Source organism: Ptiloglossa arizonensis, chromosome 11, assembly GCF_051014685.1.
Source record: "Ptiloglossa arizonensis isolate GNS036 chromosome 11, iyPtiAriz1_principal, whole genome shotgun sequence".
Taxonomy (NCBI): Eukaryota; Metazoa; Arthropoda; class Insecta; order Hymenoptera; family Colletidae; genus Ptiloglossa; species Ptiloglossa arizonensis.
Window position 1 is genome coordinate 7,627,963 of NC_135058.1, and position 26,358 is coordinate 7,654,320.

At 44.1% G+C, this 26,358-nt stretch overlaps 1 protein-coding gene across 1 annotated transcript in view; it reads left to right on the top strand.

Annotated features, from left to right (window-relative positions):
• The window catches only part of LOC143152661 (protein O-mannosyl-transferase TMTC1-like), a 314,611-nt gene that overhangs the window by 145,342 nt on the left and 142,911 nt on the right, over positions 1–26,358 (top strand). Inside the window, exon 3 of the mRNA XM_076323019.1 lies at positions 17,668–17,741. Within this exon, the coding sequence (XP_076179134.1) occupies positions 17,668–17,741 (74 nt within the window). The remainder of the gene's footprint in view (positions 1–17,667; positions 17,742–26,358) is intronic.

Here is a 26,358-nt window from a genome sequence, read left to right on the forward strand (position 1 = left end):
CATTTTTAACAGTTCGACACGGATCAATTGATTTTATTTGTTATTTACCAAACAACGCTTCGTATCTCGTACATAATTTAAATAATTACTCGAATATACATTCGTATTCCTCTCAAAAAGTATTAATTCGTTTCATTGATTTAGTGTTAAATATTTCCAACAGCAACAATACGAACTGCTGCGACACAGAAATGGGTAATAATGGGTAAGAAAGTCGAGATAAGAGAAATTCTTCCTAGAAATCTTTTCGTTGTTACTTTCAAAAGCTAAATTTTCTCTCGAAATTGTGCTTGTAGTTTATAGAAAACCGTGCGTTAAAAGACCAAGTACTCGAAGCAACGGCACTTCTGAAAATCACCTCTAGCTTTCCGCGCGATTTATCGTAAAAATTGTTCAGAAAATTATACCCGATTTAAGATCGGACCGTGTTTCGTGTATCATCTTTCGAACAGTATCTCGAACCCCCCCGTTACATCGATCACCGTTTAAAATTTTTAAACGAACCCTCGATTTTCGTTGGTAAAACTCTTCGTGCGTAAGCGTGATATCAAAACGGAGAAAGATTTGTGCCATAAATGTGGAAAACTCCTCGCTCGGGCACACAATTTCACCGCACTAAATATCAGCTCCCCATTGAAAGGCCACAAAAGCAATACCATCGACGAACTTAAGATTTCGATCGAATAGTTCGATTGCCATTCGCTCGGTGAAATGAAAAGCTCCAATTTCTGTGGAAACTATCGAAGCGAGGCCATAACGTTAGCAACGCTCGCGCGATCGTTACCGTTCTTTCCGCACGGACCTATTCGAGCCGGTCCTTAAAATTCGCCTTATCCCAGGGGACCCGATAGGGTTCGGGTCGAAGGGTAGTCCCTCGACTATCTAGAGCAACTCGAGGGCATTAGTCGACAAGTGCATTAGTCGGCATAACTCAGCCGCTATCACGACGGTATGTAAATGGCTGAGTTGTTAGCTGGTATTCTGGGACGGAGATAACAATTTCTAGTTGGTAACATACGCTACGATAGATTCGGGATATTGTTCGCCGCGGTGAATCTCTACGAAGTTTTGCATAAGTGTACAGTTTGTAGTTCGGCAATGTCGAATATTGATTCTCGAAGGAGATTCTCTATTTCGGCACGGTAGCATCGAAACCGGAACACTCTCCTCCGAATAAGCCGCTAATTAAAATCGCTAATTAACTACGCCACGGCCCGCTCGTGCTCCCGAAACGTCGATTTTAATCGATCCGATCGATTTATTCGTCCCGAGGAAACGTAATTCGATGGAACGTTACCTTTCGAGTCCTCGGTTGTACATTCGGAGCAACTTTCCATGGCGGAAAGAAACGTTCTATTAAGATAGCGATTTTACGTAAGCGTAAGTGGGTCGAAGAGTCTCAAGTGTATTTATTCGAAAACTTTGTATTTGCTTCCGCGAGCACCGGCTCTCCGCTAAATTTTTCAATTTTTAATCATCGCTCGCTGGTAATTCGCGTTAACCTTCTCGAAGTTGTACACTTGGAAAAGTTTCGAAATTGCGTCGGTCCGCGCGGTTTTATTTATTCATTTCACGCAACTTTCTCGTGCCGTGATTATATCGAGACGAGATTACGCGGACGAAAGAAGAAACACGAGATAGCGAACAGAGCCGGCCGTAATGTGTTGTCGTTGGGATCTGACCTCGAATCGGATCATCGTAGGGTGTACGTTTGCTTCTTCTGTCGCGGAATCCTTTTAGTTTCGACGTAAGTGAAAAATTTCCACGATGTATCAAAGATATTTCTCCGACACTGGCCAGCCGGTGTAACTTAAAACACCGACAGGCTACAGCGAGTGTCTGAAACGACGCATTAGTTGCCCGTGGAAAGAAACTTCATAGAACCCCGTCTTGACTGGGGTTGGAAAATGGTTTTATGCAAGTTGCAAGAAAAGAGGCTTGCCAACTCCACTTGGGAAAAGGGCTTTGCTGCGGCGTCGGTTGCTTTCTTCGTTCGTCCGCTGCCTTTTTCTTTTCACCATCGGTTCTCGCTTCCGCGTTCTTCCTTCGTTTCCTTCGTCATCGTTCGACGACCTTCTTTTCGAAGCATTCCGCGGTACAACTGGCAAACTTTCCTTTCGGTGTATCAGAGAGCCGTCAGTGTGGCCACAGACAATCGAACGATCCCCGTGTGCGTTACTCCGCTCAATTGTCCGCTAACTGTGCGTATTCGTTTTCGAATGTTTCGATAAAAGTGAACTTTCGATCGTGTCTTCTCGTTTTCTACTCGCTCGATATTCGGGTAGGGGTTTGCTCGAATCTCGAAACGAATCTTGAAACGTTTGTTAAAATTAGTACAATTTTTTTTTGCTAGAAGAATATTGTAATCTAGAAGATTTTGTGTTACAGAGTATTGTATTTAATTGATCGTAAAATAGTGCCTTATCTAATGTTTGGTCGGAGGTTACGTAACTTTTAAACACTCCGATTTTGCACAATATTTTCTCTACATTTGCTTTTTATAGCAAAGTTGTTTTTTTCGTCTGTTACCCTAGCGAGGTAACTCTTTTAAATGTAAATCGTAAAATAACCTCGATTCGAATACAATAGCATATTTCGTGTACCTATCGAGTAACTCTATTTTGAATTTACGTCGCCATGTGGATATCAAACTCGAGTCGAATGCAACAATACCGTATTCCATGTATCTGCAAACTAATTACATTTTGACTTTGCGTCGCCGTGTACATTTTAAACTCGACGTACGTGTCTCCTGTCTAACAAGTTACAGAGAGATATTGTTCGAGCCACGTTGGTTGCAAAATGTGTCTGACCATGGATAAATTCCCTTGCTCCCGTATGTTTCTCTTTCTCCCTGTCATGTTGGTCGCACGAGTGAATTTGACACATTCCGCCTGTGTCTCTTAATACGGATCCCATGATATTTGGAAAACCGTTTCTGCCGAAAGTTATTTAGCGTAACACTAGCTTCGAAACGGCGGACAACTTCGTCGACGCCTCCATTTAAGTTCTCCGGGCAACGGTATTCAACGTACGTTACAAAGGGACTAAAATTCTTTTCCATATGTGAGATAAAAAGTTCCTTCGCGCGAGAAATTTTAAGGAAAATTTATTCAGACACCGGCGATACATTGTGCAGCGTCGCAAACTACGGAGGAACAAGATAAGAAATAAATGCGCAAACTTTCATTTTTGAAAATCTGGCGAGCGGCAGAAAATTTATTTAAGGTTCGTTGGACGCGAAAACGATTTATCGCATAGAATTTTACACAATCTACTCTACGAAAACTCGCATAGTTACCGATTGAAGAATCCTGTGAAAATACACTGACGTTTCCATTGACGACTCCATTCATCGTAGACAAATGTTCAACAGAAAATCGTTAGTTACGACAAAACCATCGAGCCGTGATAAACTCTCCTCTTTCCGGCTTGTAAATACCAAATACTTCGTAATTCTCCAACTTTTTCAACGCGATTGCACTCCGTTAATTCGAAGTGCAATCGTTAAAACGACGTTGCGTTCAGCGCATCGTGAAATCTCTTTGTAATATATTTAACGCCAGCTAAACAACCTTTGCGCCAGACCCTCTTGTTTATTTAAATTTGACAAAGTTGCCCCTTTGCCTCGGGTTATCGGTCGCGCGGAAAAATATTCTTATTCAAGAATAAATTGCTCTCTGTATCGGATCGAACGATTAAACGAACATCGAGCGATTAAATAACGAAACGAATCGTCGATATTCGTGCTTGAAAATTTTCATGCGAGCAAAAAGTGTACAATTTCGCGCCTCGTCGAGATTCTCTTCGGACCGAAATAGATTCGAGAATCTCGAATATTTCAAAGATCTCGGAAGTCTCGGAAATATTGAAACTTTTGACAAGTTCGACACTCGGGCTCGGTATCGTAACGATATCGAAGAATTTGCTCATCTCGAGCAACTAGATCGAAAGTATTGTCGATAAAATCTTGTTTTGCTCGTTTACTGGGTTGTCCGTTTTATCGAGATCTTCGACGATGCAAAGTGCTTCGAGATTCCGAAGAATTTGCAAGTCTTTCGGCAACACGTTCCGAGACTCGAGTGTATCTCGACTACGAGGGGCGTCGAAATGGATTAAAACAGGCCAGCCACTCGTAACCGAAGTTACGTTCCGGGGAACGTTCTCGCTTATCACAATTCGTCGCCGAAGTATCGCAGTCGGCGAAGGCATCGACGGAAATTTCGTATCGAGTGGAAATCCCTTTGTCGGAATTGTTGGCTGGTCGAATGGCGGAACCGATAGCGGTTGCATTCCAGGCATCGGGGGTGGTTTTGTTCTATAAAAGTTGTCGGTCGAACCGAGCCACTGACCGCGGCTCTCTCTTTCTCGGGTTTGCTTTAAGGAGGTCCGCGGGAAGCTCCGATAGTAATTGGAGACAAATAGAGAAAAGACTTCTGATAGCCCCGGTCGCAATGGCGGTGGTCCCGGTGGCCTCTCGTACGGGCGGTTGAGCGTTTCTTTAAAGGATATTGCCCGTGGCCCGCGCAACGGACCTCTCCGGCCGGACAAAGAGACCGTGTTGATTCGGTTTTAACGAAGCTTCGGCCAGCGAGCGACGCGTTACCTCGTTTAACGAACCGATTATCAACGCCCGGGGGGAGACACTCGGTCGAGATATTCGGGACTATTCGATTAGACCGAACGCGACGCCCGATTTAGCGAATCGTTCGCGGTGACTATTTCCAGCGGGCGAGCAATTTCCAGATGACGTCGGCAGACATCGCGCGGCACGGAATCGCTTCGAGGAACGCGTAATGTCTCTTAAAGTCTGGCATTCTCCTCGATAATGATATTCTCCTCTCGGAAGAATTACGCTCCTCGCGAAAATAGGATCGCTTCGATCCACTTCGGGTAACGCGCGAGAACGTTGTTGGTCGATTATAACGCAACGCGGAATTTCGATGGTTAAATTGATCGATTTCGATGTCACGGGACAGTGGAAACGCTACGGAATCGTAGTTACGCGAGGTATACCGATACAGCCGAAGGAAAGTTTTTCAAATGCACTCCGCCGTGAGACAAGGCTCGAGTTACGAATAATGCAGTCCATTAGAAAGAATCTGATATATTCCGGCGGGTCGAGGTTATCGAAAAAATATAAAGTAGACGGTGCGGATGTCGGGCGTAGCTTTCCCAACGGATTTCTCTCTTTCTCTCGAACGCGAACGAAAAGAAAATAGAAGAAGTCTGCGTTGTATTATACCTTGTACGCGCTCGTCCGTCGGAACTTGCGAACCGTTCGCGTTCTTCGTTCACCGATAAACTCGTTTCACGTCCGGTGCTTTTTCAACGAAATAATCACTGGCGACGTTAAGAGTATATCTTCTCCGAGCGTTCGAAACCAAGTTTGGAGAACGACGGATTTAATTGCCCTCGTCGCGATCGGTTATTACCAATTCTATTCGATTTATCGAAGCTTTAAAATTCGTGGACGCGTAACTCGTCCCCTTGCGCTCTTCTCGTTCGCATCGAAGACAATATCGTGTATAATTTCGTTCGAAGTAATAAAACTTCGCCAGAACTGTTTACCGTATCGTATCGAGCGTTTCGATATTTCTATCTCTTTGTACGCGTTCCTCCGCGACGTTCATTCGAGAAAGATATCGAGCCGATCGGTCTCCGATAGATCGCTCGACGAAACAGTTCAAACGGGTGGAATTTTCTAAAAAAAAAGAAAAATGTAGCGCTCCGCCGAAACGTTGAAAACGTAGCGCGCAGCGAAAATTAGCCAGCGGCTGGAAAGCTCGTAATTAAGAAGACAGGAAAACAGACGAGAAGAGGAGAGGCGGGCGACGCTTTTCTCTTTCAAAATTTCCATTCCATTACCGTTCCCGGCTGGCAGGCCACTGTCGCGGAATTCAAACGGGGTTAACAGCCCCGTTGTCACAATGTAGAACGAAATGGGGGTAAGTGGAGATGAAAGTAGACGATATTGTCACGTTCCAAACCGCGGCGTTATAAACGCCTTAACGTCCTTAATAAGCCTGTTGTAGCACCCAAGGATTATTGGCCACGGTATTCTCAACCACCCCCTTCGTCTTTTCGGTCGCCGTTCCGCGGACGAAATTCGAGGGAAGTTAACGACACCGTTGCCAGGGATACAGTCGAGAACGGCGTTGGCAGCTTGTAAGAAGATGGAGCTTTAATAAAGACCGCTATAATATTAAAGGAGCGGATTGCCGGCACCGCATTGCGCCCGTACGAATCACGCGACTCGCGCAAATGTCGCGCATTCTCGTCTAATGTACCATCCCCTTGCTATTCGGTCGAATGTTTTTCAACGAGGAAACGTTTCTCGTAAGTTTCGCCACGTCGACCGACTCGTCGACTTAATATTTTCTCGTTCGTATATTTTTTAACGTTCGATATTCAATTCGAAACTCTCAGATTCTTATTTTTTCAGAGGGTGTTAATGATTTGCAACGCGTAGAAGCGTCACTGTCTTCTCTGTGTAAATAAAATTCGAGCAATTGTCGTGGAGTATTTCCTAACGTTCGATATTCGATTCGAAAGTCTCAGATTCTTATTTTTTCAGAGGGTGTTAATGATTTGCAACGCATAGAAGCGAAACGTCACTGTCTTCTCTGTATAAACAAAATTCGAGAAATTTCCGTGGAGTATTTATTAAGCCTCGATGCTCGATTTAAAAGTCTTGGGTAGTCAGTTTCGGTGTTAATGATTTTTATATTATTCGAAGCGAAGCATCGTCCCTGTCTCTGTATAAGAAACATACGAGCATTTATCGTGGAATATTTATTGGCATTCGATATTCAATTTCGTATTTTCAAGAGTGTTCACAATTTCGGTGAATTGCACGTAGAAATACGATTACAATGTTTATGTTAGCGGTTCTAATGACACGTAATCAGGATATCGCCGAGTACAAAGCTTCTAACCGGCGGAGGGGTTTATCGATTTCGTTGTGCTCAAAGTTACGTAATATTGTTAACTCTTCGCGGGCACGCCGGGTCTACGAAGGAACGGTCGATTTTTCGTTATCGAATCTGCCGAGCATCTCGAGGACTCGTAACCTCAAAAATCTCGAACCGAGAACTTCCATCGGATGGAATCGTGTTCGTGGTACCGCCGAAGAACTTATGAAAAATTCAGGACGCGTTTTCCAAAAGTCTCGAGACGTCTAATGCTAAATTACGACGTGTCGGTCGGAGGGTCGGGAACCGCGCGACACCTGAAATTCAAATTAGAGACGGTAATCGCAGCTGTACGACGAACAGACCGACAGTTGCCGTCTTCGTTTGCTCGAGCGGTCCTCTTTCTGTTATCTAGCTCGCGTATTTTTCAAGAAAATTGGAAACTCGAGCCCCGTTATCTTCCACCGGAAACCTGGAAGTGGAAATCTTACGCGAGAAGTAGAAACCTCGACCCGAGGTTGATAAAAATTAAACCAAGTACGGAGTAAGTACGCGAAAGAATTGAAATTTAATTTTCGATCGATTAAGAAGTAATATTCCCTCGTCGACGAGAGCCTCGATTATCGAACTCGACGACGAGTTAACGACAAGTGATGAATAATTCGTTGTTCACGTTTGTTCGTTGAACAGAAATTTCACGAACCTAGCGGAGATGAAATCCATGGTACGAACGGGAAGCTCGTAGCAGAAAGATTCGAAACGCGCGTATACACTTGACCCTGATAACGCGCGTGAAAGGGATCGGCGCTTATCGGTTACGTACGGCTCTGCAGCGCGCAACAAAGGGACACTTTCGCGCTAGGGTACTCGGTTAAAAGTGTATTCTTTTTTTTTCTCTCCTCCTATACGTTCGTTATTAACGCTCGTGTCCCGTGTGTTAGGGTAATCGCGCTCTCGAGTCGGTCGCTGGAGATATCCCTCTTGATACTCGTATACCTTATGTTAATGTCTCCTCGCGCGAAGTGTGTCTCATTTATGGGTAGGCAGAGACACGAACGCGAGCGGACGCCGTTTCGCGGTTACGACGTCGTTACCGTATCGGTGTACACCGACGACGAAAGAGACTCGCGGTTTTAGAGGAGATTCAGCTCGCGAGGGACACGACTACCACTACGTTTATCCGAGCGTTAGGCTTACGGATAAATTAAGCGCGAAACGTTGCGAACGGAACGATCTCTGCGGCGCTATTGCAAATCACTCGTAGCGCGTCTTTAGAAGACGACGATACGAGAAAAAAAGAAAATATTAGCTCAACGGAAATGTTCCATTGTGTTTTAAAGGTGGAGACTCGAGCGAAACGTTCAAATACAATGTAAAGTGATTTTTGGACTTTTTTTTTGTAAGGTAAAACCTCGATTAAATTTTTCGTTACTTTGCATATATATATATTCTTTATTATTTTAAAACGTACAGTTTTTTCTTGTTACGATTCATCGACTCGACAGCGTAATACGAAACACTTGACCTGTTTTCTTGCGAACAATTTCGATTTGAGAAACACGAAGATATTAGTGCAAAGGAACCGCGAAATAATTTCAAACAAAGCGATATAAGACTCGCGAGAGTAATATACCGCGAGTATATTATTCCAATACCGTTATTAATATCTCTAAACGTCGAGATTAACGAAAGCTCGAGATTCCCAAGAGTAATTAATATCGCGATGCGAAAAAATATGTATCATTGATTTTCATTCGACGTCGGTTTTAATCCGTTCGCCAAGACCGCCGCGTGTAGCGCTCTTCGAAACACCCCGATTATTATCGCTAATTACCTCCTTCTAATTTTTGACTCTACACCGTGGAACGAAGTTGAATCATCGAAGCGGTGATTGACTTCGGCGCGGCGAAGTTCATAATACCACGGCCGGGAACAAGGTAGCAAAACCAATTTAATTAATCCCCGCCGGGGTGAAACGATCTAATTAAAGGGCCGATTGGCGCGAATGTATCAACAAATGTGCACGTCGGGAGCGTCCGGAGTGGAAACCGTTAAGGACGAGCGCGGTGAAAAACGCAAAGCCCGCTTGAATAAATATTCGAACAGGTGTTCCGTACGAAACGGTACGCGTAACGGTGAAATTGAAATCTCGCGAAGCGCGCGAATATCATGTTAATGTTCAATCTCGCGCGGAAGTTTACGAACTCGGATGGATCCTTCTGTTCGAGAATTAAAATTTCGCTCGACGAGAACGAGGAGCGATCCCGTGTCGACCGCGAGTTTACCTACACGCTGGCTAATCGTTGATTTGAAATTTTTCTTCGTCTTGACGGATCGTCCGGTTACGTAACGCAACCGTATTAATTAATTTGCGGTATATTGATATTACGCGGTCAACCACATCCGGACCTCGGTCAGCGTATAGTATACAATATATACGCGTACACGCGTGTTGTAATCGAGTTACAGGTGCACGGTGCACACGACCGGGAAAAAGCGCATCGACGGAAACACATTATCGGCCGGTGGAAATTTATGCGCGCGATTTACCGCGTGCGAAAGTACGCGTTAACGAAGTTTTTAATCATACCGTTCCGTCGACGTCGTAAAGTACCTAACTAACGGTGGACGGGGGCAGGTATCGCGAAATTTTGCATCGAAGTAGGACACTCGAGCGGGAATCGATAACGCGATAATCGGAAATATTTGTGGCGCCCGGGCGAGACCGAGGGGATTCAATCGAAATAAATTAACTCGTCGAAGCGTTCGAGGCTTTCGAATATCCGACGAGATAAAGACGTGACGGTGCGGAGGGTAGCTGGCCGGAGAGGGAAACGAGCCGGGCGCAATTAAAGGAATCGTTTTCGACGAGTCTTGCCCCGAGTCCTCGCTTTAATTATACGCCCACGCGACTTCGGGAAGGCGCGGAAAAGTGAAAGGAACGCGAACCGTTATAAGAAAGCGACCAGCACCGTGAGCGAGGAGAGCTACCGCTAACGAAAGAAGGGGATGAGCCGCCTCGGAGTAACGAGCGAACTCCTGCGGAACTACCGCCTCGTATAATCAATTAGAACTCTTGAACGAGTGAGATGGTAATGGAGTTGAGCTAAGTACAAACTGGAGCAAACTGGCATCGACTCGAACGAACGTATCAACCGCCGCCTCCTATCGGCGTCGACGCTTTCGGTCTGTCCACTTGCGGGGTAACCCGAGATCTTCGATGTCTTAAGGATTTATCGGGACTCGGTGTATCGTTTCGTTGCACGGATTCATTATCTTTGGGGCGTTACGATTTTTTACAAACGTTCAGATATTTTAAAGACGAGTAGTAGATCGAGGATTAGTTGGGATCTCGTGTATCGAAGTACTGCATTGATTAATTATCATCTTTGGGGTATCACGATTTCTGACAGAAGAAATTGAATACTTCTACGGGGAAGGTTACCGTTGCTTCTGGTCGAAAATTTCGGTATCTTGAGGATTCGTATATCGCGTATCGTGATACTCAGGATTAGTTATTATTTCCGGTGTAATAGGATTTGGAACATTCGAAGAGATTGAAGAGGACTTCCGTGACGTAAAATAACGTTATGCTATCCGAAATCTTTGATATCCAGAGGATTCATTGGGATATTACATAAGCATTAGGTGGATCTTCTCGTTAAATTAAGACATTAAGGACCAGAATTTCCAGTCTGTGATAATATAAAAGAAGATTCCGACCCGTTTATCACCGTAGAAGGTACTTTTAGATAGACTTCGTTCTGGTGATTCCGGAATAGAAGATTTTACAGGGTAAAGTAATTACAAATAAAGTAATTGCTTCTAGCCTTTGAAATACCTTCGAGTATACTCTCTCGCTAATGTTTCTTTGAACAATTCCTTTAGAAATAAGTTTTATATTTTTCCCCTGTTATACTTGCATGTAAACGTGTACAGTTGTTGCTATTAAAGTCATCGTTATCAAAATTACTCTATTAGTAAGCGCCTGCGAACGACACGACCGAGGGAATAATAGACGCGAGAAGCGGATTACCATCTTCGAGCGGAACGCTGCACAGAACGATTTCTGGAAGCTCGCGTGAAAGTGAACCGTGAATTCGAACTATCCGTGTATCGACACGTTGGCTGTTGTAGATGAGGGACCAGTGTTGTTTCAAGAACACTCTGAATCGGAAATGGTATTACTCGCTCGGTTGGTGGTTCGATTATCCACGACGAATGTTCCAATTTTATCGAGAAGTGATTTTACATTTGTTTTATTTTTGTACTTTAAGTGATAAAATGTATTTCATATTCGCAGCCAATTAGCTCGGTATTACCCGCGACGAATGACTATTGTTCGTCGCGAGTGATACCGATTACCAGGTCTCACCACGTGGAGGTTGCTGCGAGCGGAGACCCGGAGGGAGATAGATGGAATCAAAGTTCCATCGATCTCCCTCGATACGCGGTACAAACGAAATTACTAAACTCCAGAGATAGAAGGAAACAATGTTCCTTCGATCTCCTCGTTTAGTTCTGCCGAGCAATTACATTGTGGAAAAATGAGGCAAAATTGGGAAAGACGCGACACGAACCGTGCAGTTGGTCCTACTAGGTCTATCCCGTTTCCCCTCCGTGGTTCCGATTCCAGAGAAAACGAACGACGCCTACCACTCCCCTAGAGGAGTGCCCCGTTTCTCCATCTTTACGACGAGAGGGTCTTATTTTGGAGACTTTCGCAGGGACCGGCAAAAATGCCTGCTCCTGTGCTCGCAACATGCCCCCTCTGGAAGCGGACACACCGGAAGAGACGGCGATAGACCGTTCGGACTACTTACACGGCCGGCCACTTGCTTGTACAAGAAGCAGTGGTGACCGGACCGAGGAACGAGGAAGCGAGCAAAATTAAGCTAAAGATTCGATAATTGCTTGGCAGATCACACCCTTAAAACTAACTTATTCTAACTGCAGAGATAGAAGGAATCAATGTTCCTTCGATCTCCTCGTTTAATTCTGCCGAGCAATTACATTATGGAAAAATGAGGCAAAATTGGGAAAGACGCGACACGAACCGTGCAGTTGGTCCTACTAGGTCGGTTCCGTTTCCCCTCAGTGGGCCCGATTCTCAAGGAAATGCGCGACGCCGTCCACTCATATAGAGTGCCCCGTTTCTCCCAACTCCGCGTCAGGAGCCACGCAGAGCGTGGACCCGACTCACGGAGGATGACGAAGAGAGGGTCATGTGGCACTAGGGCTTCCGCAGGGACTGGTGCGAACACCTGCCCCTGTGTTCACAGCATGTTCTCTCTCAAAGCGGACGCACCAGAAGAGACGGCGATCGACCGTTCGGACCGCCTACACGGCCGGTCACTTGCTTATGCAACAAGCAGAGGTGGCCGGACTGTGAGACGAGAAGCGAGCAAAAATAAGCTAAAGATTGGATAATTGCTCGGCAGAGCACAGATGTTCGTACATGGTGGCCTTAAAACTAACTTACTCTAAGCTCAACTAAAGATCCCACGGCGGTTGCAACGAAAGAGTCCTCTTCGTTCTTCGTTCTTCGTTCTTCGTTCTTCGTTCTTCGTTCTCCGATGTGCCTACCTAAGAGAAACCTAAAGTCAAGGTATAATAAAAAATGCAATAGAAATGAAGTTGGTTAGTGATCAAATACAGTCAAGCAGTAACAAAGAAAATAAACGAGGCAGTGACAAAAAAATAAACATGGAAAAACAAGTACAAATTAAAATCAGAGAACAAGTAAAATAAATTAAACAAAGGAAAGAATTAAAAAAAAAAGAATGGATTAAGAGAGTGGTCGCCAGTCCTAACCCCCACCTATCGCCGGTCATTAGTGGTTACCAAGAGGGGGTCCCCCCTTCCGTATACCTAAAATGAAGAGATCCGTCCACCTCGGAGGCTCCTGGAACAAAGAAGTTTTAAACAACCGGGGGCTCCTTATATACCCACCACAAGGTCACCTACCGTTACTTCAACTGTCTTTGTTCGATCTAATCGAATATTTCAACAAATTGATGGCTTTTTAGTCATTATTTGTACTAGAACATTGTTAATAATTGTTTAATCTACGTACCTACGACGGTTGTTAATAAATATAATGAATAAACTTCAAAATATTGCGAAATATGGGAAGATGAACGATTTCTGTGATTCTTTGTTCATCCACGCGATTGTTATTAACATTTACGCATGTTCCCAATATTGATCGAACAATGTGCACCTTATTTATGTATTGTAATTAATTAAGAAACTTATACAAATTGATTTTGATCGAGACTCGATGTTAAAATATATTTCGTAAAGTTTTAAAGCAATTGTCTATTTGTTACATTAATTTAACATTTGTTTAATTCTTATAATTTACATAATACTTGTAGAAGTTGTATTTTTTACTTAATAGCACCGAAATTCAATTAATCGCTTTTTTAGATAGAAAAATCATCGTGATGAACACTTGTAAATCGATAATCGATACGTGTAACCTTGACAATATCGGTTGGACCGCCATGAAAAATTCCATCGCGAACGAAGAATACTTCAACGAAATGATATTTAAGCCATTATTTATACTAAGACATTGTTAATAATTGTTTGAACTATTGTCCTACGACGGTTGTTAATTATTATAATGAATAAACCTTAAGATATTGCAAATTCTGTGAAGGCGAACGATTTCGGTAAATGTTTGTTCATTTCCGCGATTGTTACTAACATTTATGCATGTTCCCAATATTAATTGAACAAGGTGCATCTTATTTATGCATTACAAATAATTAAGAAATTATCGCGTGCAAAGAAATTAATAGCTCGAGATGATAGAACCGAGTCTTCGAAAGAATAGAAATTTTTCTCTCGATTTTATATTTACATCGTGACTATGAACCATTCGAAAGTTCCCCCGATTTTACAACCACCACTTTAATCCCATTTCCACGTCTCGGCAAGAGCTATAGGCACCGGTTAGGATAATCGTAGCTCGATGTTTTTTTCGAAATTGGTCGTTATCCCGAGCCATAAATTTGGAGGACATTGAAGACGCGTGAAAAAATCTATCGCGAAGTAGTCCGAGTAATCTCTGTTATCTTAAGTAGACCCTTCGTTTATGGCTCCTTGGTCCTGGAAGAGGCCACTTTCGACTCTTTCTCATCCCCTTGACGTTGACGGAGTATTGTTCCTCGACCGTGATTTTCCTTGGACCTCCCCTCTACTAAGCGGATAGGGTAGATAAGAAAACGAAAGACGAGGTCCCTAGAAATGTCACGTTGTTGTTTATCTTACATCGATGTCGCTCGGGTCTATTCACCCGCAATGAATCTCGCGCCAAAAATTCTTATTGTGTCCTATAAAAAACGATATCCTTTGTACACTACGAAATCTCCACGTTTTATGTAACAATCTCGCGTTATCTTTACGCGATCGTATACTCGAAGAGCCAATCTCGATGTAACGACACTTTTATAATTTTTACGAAGAGCGTGTCGAAATATCTCGTCTACTCGTGCATCTGTGTTACAGTGTATAATACAGTGCACGGTAAAATTTCACTTCGTCTTTTTTTCGCGTCACTGTGATTGTTGTTAATCCATCGTCTTCCATCGGCAGAGAATTCGTTTTCGACAAAATCAATGATTTCGTTGTCCCCCTTTGCATTCCTTTTTTACCGTTATTGGACAGGATGATCTATCGCTGTCTGATGTAGCCGGTATGATGGAAGTTATATTCATCAACGTCTGTCACGCTCGTAATTACAGTTAAAATTTGATAATACCGTCAGTAACTGTATCGGTCCTGCTCCTCGGCATCCTTGAACTATGTGTAAAACGTATGAAATTAGCGGATCGACGTATGCAGCGGTGCTTCATTAACAGTGACGTAATTTATTGCCGTGCGGGACAGTTAATAATGATGGGAATTTAATGGCATCGGGAAACTTCGAAATTTCCCAGACAAACGTTAATCATTTTTCGAACGCAGAAATATGCATACCGGCGCCGGGGCGCGTTGTTAATCACAGTGTCACGCGTCAATGAGAAATTAACGTAACCGTATGAAAAGATGCGACCGGGGGCTTAATGGAAACGAATTGCTGAAAATTTAAATAAACGCGCGGAGAATGCGGTGCAACACTTGGAGCGGGTGAAACGACGACGAAAATATATTGGAATCAAATTTTGTTGCGTTCGTTTCGTTCGTCTACGAAAGAAATTCAAATGTTTCATCGATTCCGAAAATTCGATCGATACCACGATTGCGCGTGGTTCGAGCGACGACCAATCGATACGAATCGGACTCGAATTCGTTTGATTTTTATCCGCGAAACGGACCCAGAGAAATTACAAGTCCGATGCAAGATAATTAGAAACTTCGAAGAATATAGCACTCGATAACTGGGTTATATACGAAGAGTAAGTTTACAAATTTCTGCACACTTCATGCTCGTACATAACCTAGTTACCGAAGCGTCAGAGCATATTAGCTTCTTACTCGGGTAGACATTTCCAACGGTACTCGAGATAATATTCGTTTCTCTGCGTATACACGTAAAGTACCCTGGGTAAATTTATTATAAGGAGATGTACTTTACGATCCTGGCCGTGTTGATAAAGACAAGCAGAAGTCATTTCGTACTAAGGAGTATAATTATACAAATCTATTTGTTCTCGAAGGATCGTGATCCCTTCGATATATATATTGCGAATTTTGAAATTATTTCCCGTACTATTGCTCGTACAGAGTAACTTAATTTCCAGTATCGACGAACTATAATGCCGTAGTTACGCGGAAGTGATTTTCGTAACTGTCGATTAACTGGCGGCAAAATGAAAATCGTCACTCCGTATCGGCAGAAATACAAATTTCACCAAACACTATTACGTTCAGCGAGGAACGGGTACTGTTCGATATTCGTGTTTTAAGTTCTTCGATCGTGATTGAAAATCCTCGCCAAGAGACTAACAGATGGCAATTAAACGATACTGTATTTATTCAAACGCAACACTCGATGCAAGTTGTGCAGCGAATTTTACTTCATTCTGATTTCAACGTTCGAGGTTAACTCGGTCGATTCCAGTTCGTTTCGAACTCCAAGTGTTAACGTCTACTTCCAATATCGCGACTTCGTAGACACCTCCTTTCGCGAGAGCTTTTTCACGACAGAGGTGTCAATTTTCGACGTCCAAGGAGGTGAGAGTGGCATCTCCGTGAATTTTCCACAAACGTGTCTCAACCTTCCCGCTCGAGACAAATACCATTGAACATCGTATCATCGAACGCGAACAAATATTGACTATTATCGTCCCGCGGCGAACGGGAAACTTAACACTCGGATCTCTCTTCGATAAAACAATTTTTGTCGTTGGAAAAAAATATCTTTTATACCTTACGTTATCAATCTTTTCGTTTCGCAAAGAACTGCCATTCTTTCCATCTGTTTCGTAATCTCGGTAAACTCTCATCCTTAACGATCGCTCGCTGGAAACCTGCGTAAACACGCGAACATATATCGAGTATTGTCCCGTACCGCATAGGAAAATTGACACACGGAATTCTTCCGATAGAATTTTCCTTTGCGTTGGAATATCCTTTACGTTAAAATCCATCGTCTCTCAAAGTGTCGTTTTTTCTTTACGTTCGTGTCGCGATCCCAGACCCAGGCGCAGCCTTAACGATCGCTGGCCAGAGAGCTGCATAAGCACGTATCGTGGAAGAACGTTTACCGAGAAACGGAGAATCGTTTCGTTCTGGGTCGACCTGTCCCGAATCGCCCTAATTGAAACTTCTCGAAACTGATCCCGTGTAACGGAGCAGCGGTGGAAAGTTTCGAATTAAAGACGCCTTCAATTTCTCATTTCGAGGCGGTGTTCGTGTTCGCGTCCGTGTTCGTAACGAAGATCTGACGGTTAATTCGTTAGGGATGCCCGGGTGCCGGGTCCATCGTGATGGATGCTGTCCGTAAATTTTCATGGCGCAGCTGCTGCCTCCGCCGGTCCGGGTAGAACAGAAGGAAAAGAACGCCGGTTGGGAGGGAGGAGGGGGTTTGGAACGAAAGGAGAGCAAACAGGAAGAAGAAGGTCCAGGTTCTAGCGGTCCGTACGAATCTCCGATTCGGGGCGATCCTTGGGAATCCTGGCACACACGATTCTCTGGTTTAAGGCGATCCTCGGGAATCACGGTTATTCGCTCGTGGCTGGCTGTCAATAACTCGGCTCTCTCTTCTTTTTCAATTGGTTCGTTCCTTTGGCTCGCGTGCTCGTTCGCCTTGTCCGTCATCGCTCGAGCCCGTGAAAGAGATCCGCCCGCTCTTTTGGCTCGCACCGTCCCTTACCGAGCGGACGGGTGGTAGTCTTCTCGTTTTACACCGCTAAATCCAATTTCAGTTTACCGCTTCGCACTTCCCGAAAGGATCTTCGCGGTAACTCGGCCGGCCATTGTGGCCCTTTCTCTCGTTTTTCGGGGGTAGGGACCACCGGCGGTTGATCCCTTCCCGGTATAATCGCTTCTCGTTAAGCAGTCCGATCGAAAGTTTCGAGATGGTACGGGCGAGGCTTGGACCCCGTCCCGTCGATATCGTCTTTTCGAGCGAAGAATCGATTTCGGGGCACGAGACCACTGTTCGGGATTTTAACCCTTAACCGACGGATGAAAAGACTCGGGGATGGAATCGAAGATTCAAGTTTCCGCCCCGCCCCTTTGAGTTTGTCCCTGGTTCGAGATCGCCGAGTTTTAATTCGATGTACCGTTTGCGTTACAGGTGACTGGCATCGTGGGACGAGCGGACGTGCTCGCGTGTATCTTCTTCTTGCTGTCGTTTCTCGCTTATCACGGGTAAGTGCGATTAAATTCAAGATTTCTACCCGATGAGGGAAATCGTAACCCTGGTCTGGCGTCCAAAGCTTTTTACATACTTTCGTGGAATTGCGCGTCGGCTACGATTAATCGTACCCGAGGGTACGGGAGTAATCGTACCCGAGGGTACGAGAGAAATTGTACCGGATTCGATTATACCACCGTAGTCGTTTGAGAAAACCCTCAAACGGGGATACGTTCGAATAAACGCGACGCTGTTATCAAAATCTAATTTCCTCGAATCTTTCGACCGGGATATAATTACGTTCACCGATACTCCGAGACGGTTGTATCGTTTCGCGTTCATCTGTATCCGTTACGGACAATTCGTTGCTCCCTTGTTCCGATCGTTCTCGATGCAGACTAATTTTCATCGTTCCACGCGAGGAAAACAATTTCACCGTGTACTGCGGTTACGCCCGTCGAGATGGTAACAGAATTAATAATCGTGACCCGCGTATACTGTGCCATTGTGGCACGGAGCCGCGACGTCGGTTGCATGTTCAAGTTGTTCGGAACTAAGACGAAGTAAAATCGACTTTCCGTTTAATATTGTAACAAGCGACACTGATAAGGTCAACGTCGCGCTTGATACATTGAAACTGTACGAGAAACGCAGAAACCGGCTGCAATGGAGTTGTTCGACGTCGCGCTTATTGCACAGATTTTCTTTAATCGATTCCGTGTATTTACGAACAATTCTACGAAACGCATTAGAAGCAAAGTGGATAACGAGACCGTCGACGAGGCGAGCGGTTTTCAACCTCTTCGAGAACCAAGGTACTTTCTTCGATATAAATTGAACAATTCGAACTAACGTATTCCAGAATATGTTCGAATTAATGTACAATACGTTGAAATATGTTCGAACTAACGTAACGTAATATATTCGAACCGATGTATCATAAATATATTAAAAACACTGGACAATGCCACATTTTAACGTAACGCAGAATACTCGACGAATAATAAATACTCGAGAGCACTCTGATAATGTCCATCGCGCGTACAAGCAGAGTATAATAAACATTCTGAAATATTCGTATTACCGTCATTTCTGTGAAATCTGTGCGTAAATTCTCGCGTACTTCGCCTCGTCGCCGCGTGCCTTTGAATCTTCGACGTCCATTACGAGTTAAAGAACACTACGCAAAAATGTATCCTACTCTTTTAGTTTCTTTACGGGGGCGCGAGCACTTTGACGTGTTTCAAGTTTCTACGTTCCGTAGATGACCGTAATATTACGGTCCGGAGGATTTAATAAAAATGGAGCCGCTCGTTGCTCCTGAAATTTTCGCTAACCAATGTAACCGAGTCGTCGAGCGGCTCGCGCTTTCTTCAAACGGATTCAAATACCATAGAGGACACGCACGACTCGTATAAAGAGTGAGCGGAGTATCGTTAATGGCAATTAGCAAAGGGAATCTCTTTCGTCGAGCTCGGTTTCCTAACCGATTACGTTCAGCTTCCGGACCGTTTCGTTAGCGTTCCTTTCCCGTTGGCTCCTCGTAACTTTGGGTACCATTTCGCGTTACTTTTCCACGATGTCTAAATTATCCGCTACTTAAAAGCTTAAATCCAACAAAATGCAGGGAAATGTTTACGATCGTCTGCCGGTGAAAAAGCGCGACTCGATTCTTCTCGTTTCCTCTTCGCTTCTCTGTTCCACCCTGCTCGTGTTCAGGTCGCGAGTAACCTAATAAGGTAGCATGTCAGAGGCATAATACACCCATAACTCGAGGGAACTTACCGGCTGCACATACATACGTCAGCGATGTCGAGCGTCGCTTAGCGTCGGGACGACGCCAGTCTGACGCCGAAACAGCGGCCCATTCATTCTCGTGAGCACGAGGGCGGTGTGTGGAAATTATAAACTAAACTAATTTACTCGGGGCCTCGAAGCAACGCGACCGCGCGTGCTATATACGTTCCTCGTTGTAAACGTTCCACGGGTCGTTTACATCGATCCTTAACCGTGAAAATATAAAGTGCTTACGAGCGATCCCGCGAACTTACGATGAAAATCTTTTTATCGCCGCTCTAAGAGGATTTCGGTATTATGCACGGCGAACGGTGTAACGTAGGGCACGGAACGAGCAACGGGAAAGACGTTCGCTTCAATCCGAGGCATTAACGAATTCATCCGAGTCGTTTCGATGTCTTTCACCGGGGGGAGGACAGGTTGTTCGGTTCGGAGTTACGCGATGCTCTTACACGGGTAATATTCAGGGGTTTCGAGCTACTTCGAAGGAGGATCTTTCTGTACATTTTTACGTCGAGAGCAGAGGGCAGATGGCTGGTATCTCGTGGAAAAGTCTTAATCGAAAATGCAAAACACTGTTCGAAACGAGGTCGAGAACTGACGATGGTAAATTTCTCGAATCGACCTTCATCGTCTCGTTTTAATAATACGAGTAGTAACTTTTATCGCGCGATTACTGATTTTAATATCTAGATCAACGATGTGAAACGTGGAGCTTACAGGGACGAGTTACGAGACTGTTTAAGAACGGTAACGCGTATTTTAATTTACGTCACGCGTTTATTTTTACTACATTTTATTCAATGTCTTTGTCGTACACGTACGAGTAAAATATGTCGAGAACCGTGCGGGAGAGACGATGCACGGTTAAAGTGGTGTGTCCGGGTTAACCTAACGCGACGCTTGGCTTCCGCTCGAAGCAAGAATCGTTATATCGCGGAGAAAAAAAGATGTTCCGTGCGAGCGTATCGGGTCAGACGTTATAGTCGACCATCGTAAGTCAATAAGCTTCGGGGCTATCCATATTCCACTTGCGCGCAGTACCCTTAATCCGAAACTGTCTTTTTTCCCCCGCTACGGCTAACCGGCTTTCGAGCGTACAGACAACCCCTATTTTGTCACTTCAAAGCGGAAATTACGACGTATTGTCTGCGACACGAAGTGTCCAAATCTGGTACGCAGATGCTTCGGGACAATTTACACGTAGATGCTGCGCGTTGACTCTGTTCAAGAGCAGAACGTTACATTTTATTCGGAAAATACGCAGATTGCATATTACAGTGTCGAGTATAAAAAATTACCACAGCGCGGGAACTATCTCCGGTTCGATTTCAACTAGTTAAACCTAACCGGTTAGACCTAATCCAGACCTAACGACCATCGTGTTGCGCATACTTGTGTAACTCTAATGTTTCGTTATTTTCGAGGCTACGATATTTAAATACCAGTAACGCTACGTGTAATAGAAATCCCAGGAGGGTTTTAAACAGTTCTGTAGAAACTTTTAGCAAGTTTAACCTTTTGAATTATCGTTGTAAAATTTCAATGCCCTTTTCTGATCAGAATGTAATTTATTCGGAAAATAATTCCAACATTCTGCAGTGTTCTTTTACGAGAGAAAATTCCAGCATCGATATCGATCAAACTAACGGTTCGCGAATCGTAACATTTCCTCTCCCTCTTTCACTCTCTTTCTCTCTCACTCTCTTTCGTTCTCGTTCGAATACACGTTTCAATTCACGCGGGTCTGTTTTTTCACGTCGACGCCCCCGAGCGTGAAAACATGATCCAATGAAAGTAACGTTTCCTGGTTGGCGAAACTAATTTTCACGCGAGACCGGTGTAATTAAACTTGAACCGTTCGCAGTAGACGGGCTGCTTGAAACGAGGGGAAACCCCGTTTCGAATATCGTAATCGATAGAGGCGCATCTTCTCTCTCTCTATCTGTATCTCTCTCTCTCTCGATAGCTGGTGGTTCGAACGAACGTGTACTTATACGGCGTGCGCACACATTTTTCTCCCCGATGCGAACGAAAAGAGAAACAAATATCGAAAGCGGCGTGAGCCGTGCAAAATACGCGGTATATTGAGAGAAACGAAGGCGCATAGCGCGCAAACGACCGGGAAAACGGGTGCTCCGACTAAATGGGCGTCGAACCAGGTCAGTGTGTCAACCTCCGGGCTTTTAAGTAATGAATCTCGAATGAATATTCGTATTTAAAAAAAAAAGAAAGAAAGAAAGAAAAAAAAAGAAAAAAAAACCGAAGGGGAATGAGAAGCGAGTTGTGCGAAACGTTCGGGAACAAATGTTCCTTGTTCGGAGCCAGTGACACCGTTCGTCGAATTACTGAAACGAATTCGGTCGTTCGCGAACATCGCGATTCCATTGGACACCTTGGATCTTGCGATTTCGTTTACACGTTCGCCGTCTCCTTTAGGAAAATTTCAAAAGATTTCGCACCGGGTGCAATTTACTAAACTTACGTTCTTAATTACGTTCTTTTGTAAAATCTTTGAATCGTAGTTCACTTCCAAACGGGCAAACGAGACGCGATTGTTGTTCCGCATCGCTCGAAAATATTCTATCTCGGCGTGTCGCGGGTAAAGGTAAAAGTATCTTGTCAAAGGGACCGGCTCTCGTTCTACGAGCGACACCATTTTCAGCGAATTAAAATGTCAAAGATATCGAAACGAACGGTTTCTTGCGAGACACCCGGTGCAATTCTGAGAGCAGACGTTTGAACAGTTTCGAGAGTGTCCTGAATTTCTATTCGTGTTGCCGGGTCGCAGTGTTCTCGAACGAGTGCGCTTCAAACTCAAAAGAACGTTTTGGAAAAGTTTCGGTGAAGAAAGTGATGCTCCGGCATCGACTTCAGCTTCGGTCGATTGACGGATGAAAGATAAAGCGGTTGTTTCAGAACTGGAAGGAACTCGTTCCCTCTTCCCCGCCCACGGCTCGGTTTAACCTGTCTTTCCGGCGAAACTCTTTCTTTTCCGCGTAATTGCCCTCCTTTGAATCCGGCCCGAATCGATTTTTCTTGCCGCGGTGGCGAATTTTCAATTACTCGGAATTTAAATGGCCGACGATTTACGCGCGTTAAACGTTTCGATCGAACGAACGTCTTCGTTCGTTTCGTCTCACCGCTGACGACTTCGCCGCGATCTTTAAAGTGGAAAGTGTACCTCGATCCTCGTTTTAAAAATATTTAAAAACTTGCGGTTTATCAAGACGTAACTGGAGCAACGGATAATTTCAAGTAGCACGATCGATGATCCGCCATCGTTTCGAGAGTCGTTGAATTCTTCTGCTATACCGATCCTTTGGATGAAATATACTCGACGATTTTCTACTCTTTTATTTCATTTATTTACGCGTATACAAGTACAGTAAATTAAAGAGTAAATTGTGAAATTAATTCGGTAGAGAGATTCTTTTCACTTCGATCAGTTTGGCGGTGAAAAGATCTCAAACGATGAGAAACCTGTAGCGATTAAAATCGCTCGGTACTTTCTAGGATACTCTAACATTATACGAGTAGTTGAAGTCAATACCAACTTTACCTTATGGTACTTAGCAGTCAGTCGTTATTAATTCTTCATCGTTGAAAGCAGTCAGGCTTACAATTAACTACTCGCTCGGTCTTAGAAGCACTTAGATTTCCGTTAATCTCTGCCAACTTTCAAAGGGCATAGGCTCGAGTCTGTTTAACGAGCAATTAGAAACGAGTTTCACACTTTCGATGATGATTATCATTTCTCGTTTATCGGGTCGCTACTGTCGTTGCAAGTGCTACTTACGTGTACTCATTTGTCTATAATGTACTATGATACTACAATTCCATTTTAGATATAAATTGATTCTCGATATCATGGTGCATCGTTATTCACGCTTTGCGTCCAATTCGTAAACGTTACTTTTCTTTGGGAAACATTGTAATCGGAACGGTGGTCTCTGATTAAAACACTCGTGAAAAAAGAATCGAACTCGGAGTTATAAGCTACGCTCTATCGTGTCTCGGACAAAGTGTACGTCCGAAAAGAGAGAAAAAGATATAAACACGAGAAAATAGACCGGGGTATATTGGACCCCGATGTGGTACTCTAGGGTTAACAAGTTTTCCCAATTACGGGTGGCTCTTCGAGTGATTTAGGTTACACCGTCCTTGTTCCACGAATCGATCCACATTGTGAATTAAAACGATGTTTGGAACGCAATTACCGATCGATCTGAAATTTCCCATACCTCCGAACACTTTTAATTTGAAACTGGTAACGATATATATCCCCGACGAAAAATATCCCTCGTAGGAGGAAACCTTCCATCGAATTATCCACGAAGGTAGGGTTGACCCTTCGAACGATAAATATAAAACCTAACGTGTCCCTCACCTCTTACGGGGAAATTGATACCAGGCAAAGTCGTAATCGCAAATTATTACAGTGAACGATCCGGTCAATATTTTTATCGCTCAATTATACGTATACCAACCGTACATAAATTCGTCACAATAGACAAATAAACGAACAATCGTCTCTCGTATATAATTCCCAAAATTAAAAATTCCCAAATTCCAATTTTCAAAACGGAAAAATCTCGAACGAGATGACGCCCGTTCGCCTAGCGATTTCATTGTCGTTTCGAAATAACTTCGCGGATTTCGAGAACAATTTCGAAATAATCTCGTCCGAGTGTCGTCTTGATATCAATTTACAATTCGTAAAACAGCCCGCGGCGCGGTTGGGTGCCTTTTTCTGGGTAATTACCGCGACGTATCCAATAAGTAATAATTTCTGGGCGTAATCCTCTGTCTTCCGGGCGGGAGCATACTGTCGGCTGTTTTTGTCCGGACCCTCAGAACTCGGCACCCCGCCTCGTTACGTCAACCTTCCATTAATCTTACTTACGGAGCTTTGATGTAAATTGTAAGAAATGCCGCGCTGCTCTGCCATAGACGTCCTCCCTGTTTTTACGGGCGTGCACTTGGCGCTTTTGCCTCCCGGTGGACCATCCCCGCGTTAACCCGGACGCCGCCTTCGAAATCCCGAACGACGTCTTCCGGCGGATCCTACGCTCGACGCAGATTGATGTACGCAGCGGGTGGAACGCGATCGAACCCTCAACGACGGGCGCGAAATTATTTGTCGAGGGCTGTTTTGTCTCTGATCGGCAATAAACGAAGGTTTTACCGTTCTTTCCTCGTGTAGGACGATATCCTCCCATACTGCCCCACATTCTTCTGATCCCGGTTTCTCGACAGCGATACTCGCGAATAAAGATCGAACGAATTGTTAGGGATTCAAGGGAGAATACTCGAGACGGAAAAGTTAGAGTTTGACAATTTTTCCCTGCGATTTGAAACGTTCGATACAATTATCTAGCGGAGGGTGAGAAGTATGTAGTTTGGATAGATGATTCAGGGAATTTTTATGGAAATATGTTAACGTTTATGAAAGATACAAACGTTCTTGTGTTACGCTGATCGAATTTCCCACCGGGGTGGATTTTTTCCAAATGGTCAGCAACGAATATAAATTGAAATATTTTAGAAATTGTGGAAACGTCACTCCGATAGAACATTAATTCAATTCGGAGCTCTTTAAAAAAGAGATTTAAATTTTGAACGAATTTGCTCTTAATTTACTTATCTGTTCAAGCCGATCGACGAACTTACCAGTTAAAGCACTTTCGTTTCTTAGGGGGTCTCTAATTTATTACACCGAGATACGGTCCGCTGGAGCAAATTTTTCATTTCTGGAATCTAGTTAGCTACCGTTGGGATGGTTCCTACCGAATTTTACACGAGTGGTCTTGTACAGCCGATTCCACGGTCGAATTTCCGTTACAAGAGTTATAAAACGCCCCATCAAGAACGAAACATCAACCCTTTGAAACGCATAAACGGAAGGAGAGCGGAATTTCGTAATTGAACATCGAGCTTCGTTGGCTATCGTGTATTTCCTTCGTTACATTGATTAACGTGCAGAATGTGGACGTATAATGCATCGCGGAACGGGAAACCGTGGAAAACACTCGACGCTGAGAATATTTGACGTTGTCTGACGTTACAAAAGCGCACCGAATAATTTCATAAATTTCTCTGCCCGGGAGGAAGCTGAAATTAGCAAATTTGAGTGAGTTAAACGGCGAAATTGCGATGTAATTACCGTAAACCGTGTAAACGTGAAAGGGAATTCAAATCGTTGTTTAATTCGCCATGAAATGTAAGTGGAGAACGAAACTTGACTGCCCGGGCAGCTCCGGCGATTTCATTTCATTTCGCGAAAAAAGAGTACTCGTTCCCAAAGTTTGCGAACCGCACGATCATTTTCAACGATATGTGCGTTATTTTTGCCTCCCCTCTCTCTCTCTCTCTCTTTTTCCTTTTATCTGTCTACTTCCCTCTGTTTATCTCTCTTCGCCTCGTTGGAAACGGAATTATCTTCCGTGCTTTCGGAACGCTTCTGCGCCTCGCCACTGCGAACTTTTCAAAGTTTCCACGTCGTCACCGCGCTTCGAAGATACAATAATTTAATTCCAAGAAGTTGAAACGGTTTCCACGGACCTGTAGCTCCGCGAGCGATAAAGAGCGCGGTTCTCCTCGGCATTGTTATCGACGATGTACCCTCTAACTCCCCCGCATCGAGGGAGGATTCTTTCGGACCGTGTCGCACGAAAATGACAACCAGCGAAGTTTCTCAGCGACAATTTACTCTTAGCGGAAGAAACTGAAACATCCCCGTGCTCCAACGAGCTGGGTAACCGAGCTTTCGAAGAATACGTACGTTGGTTTTCCATTTATAAAGAAAACGTACACCCGACCGTCGCAGCTGAA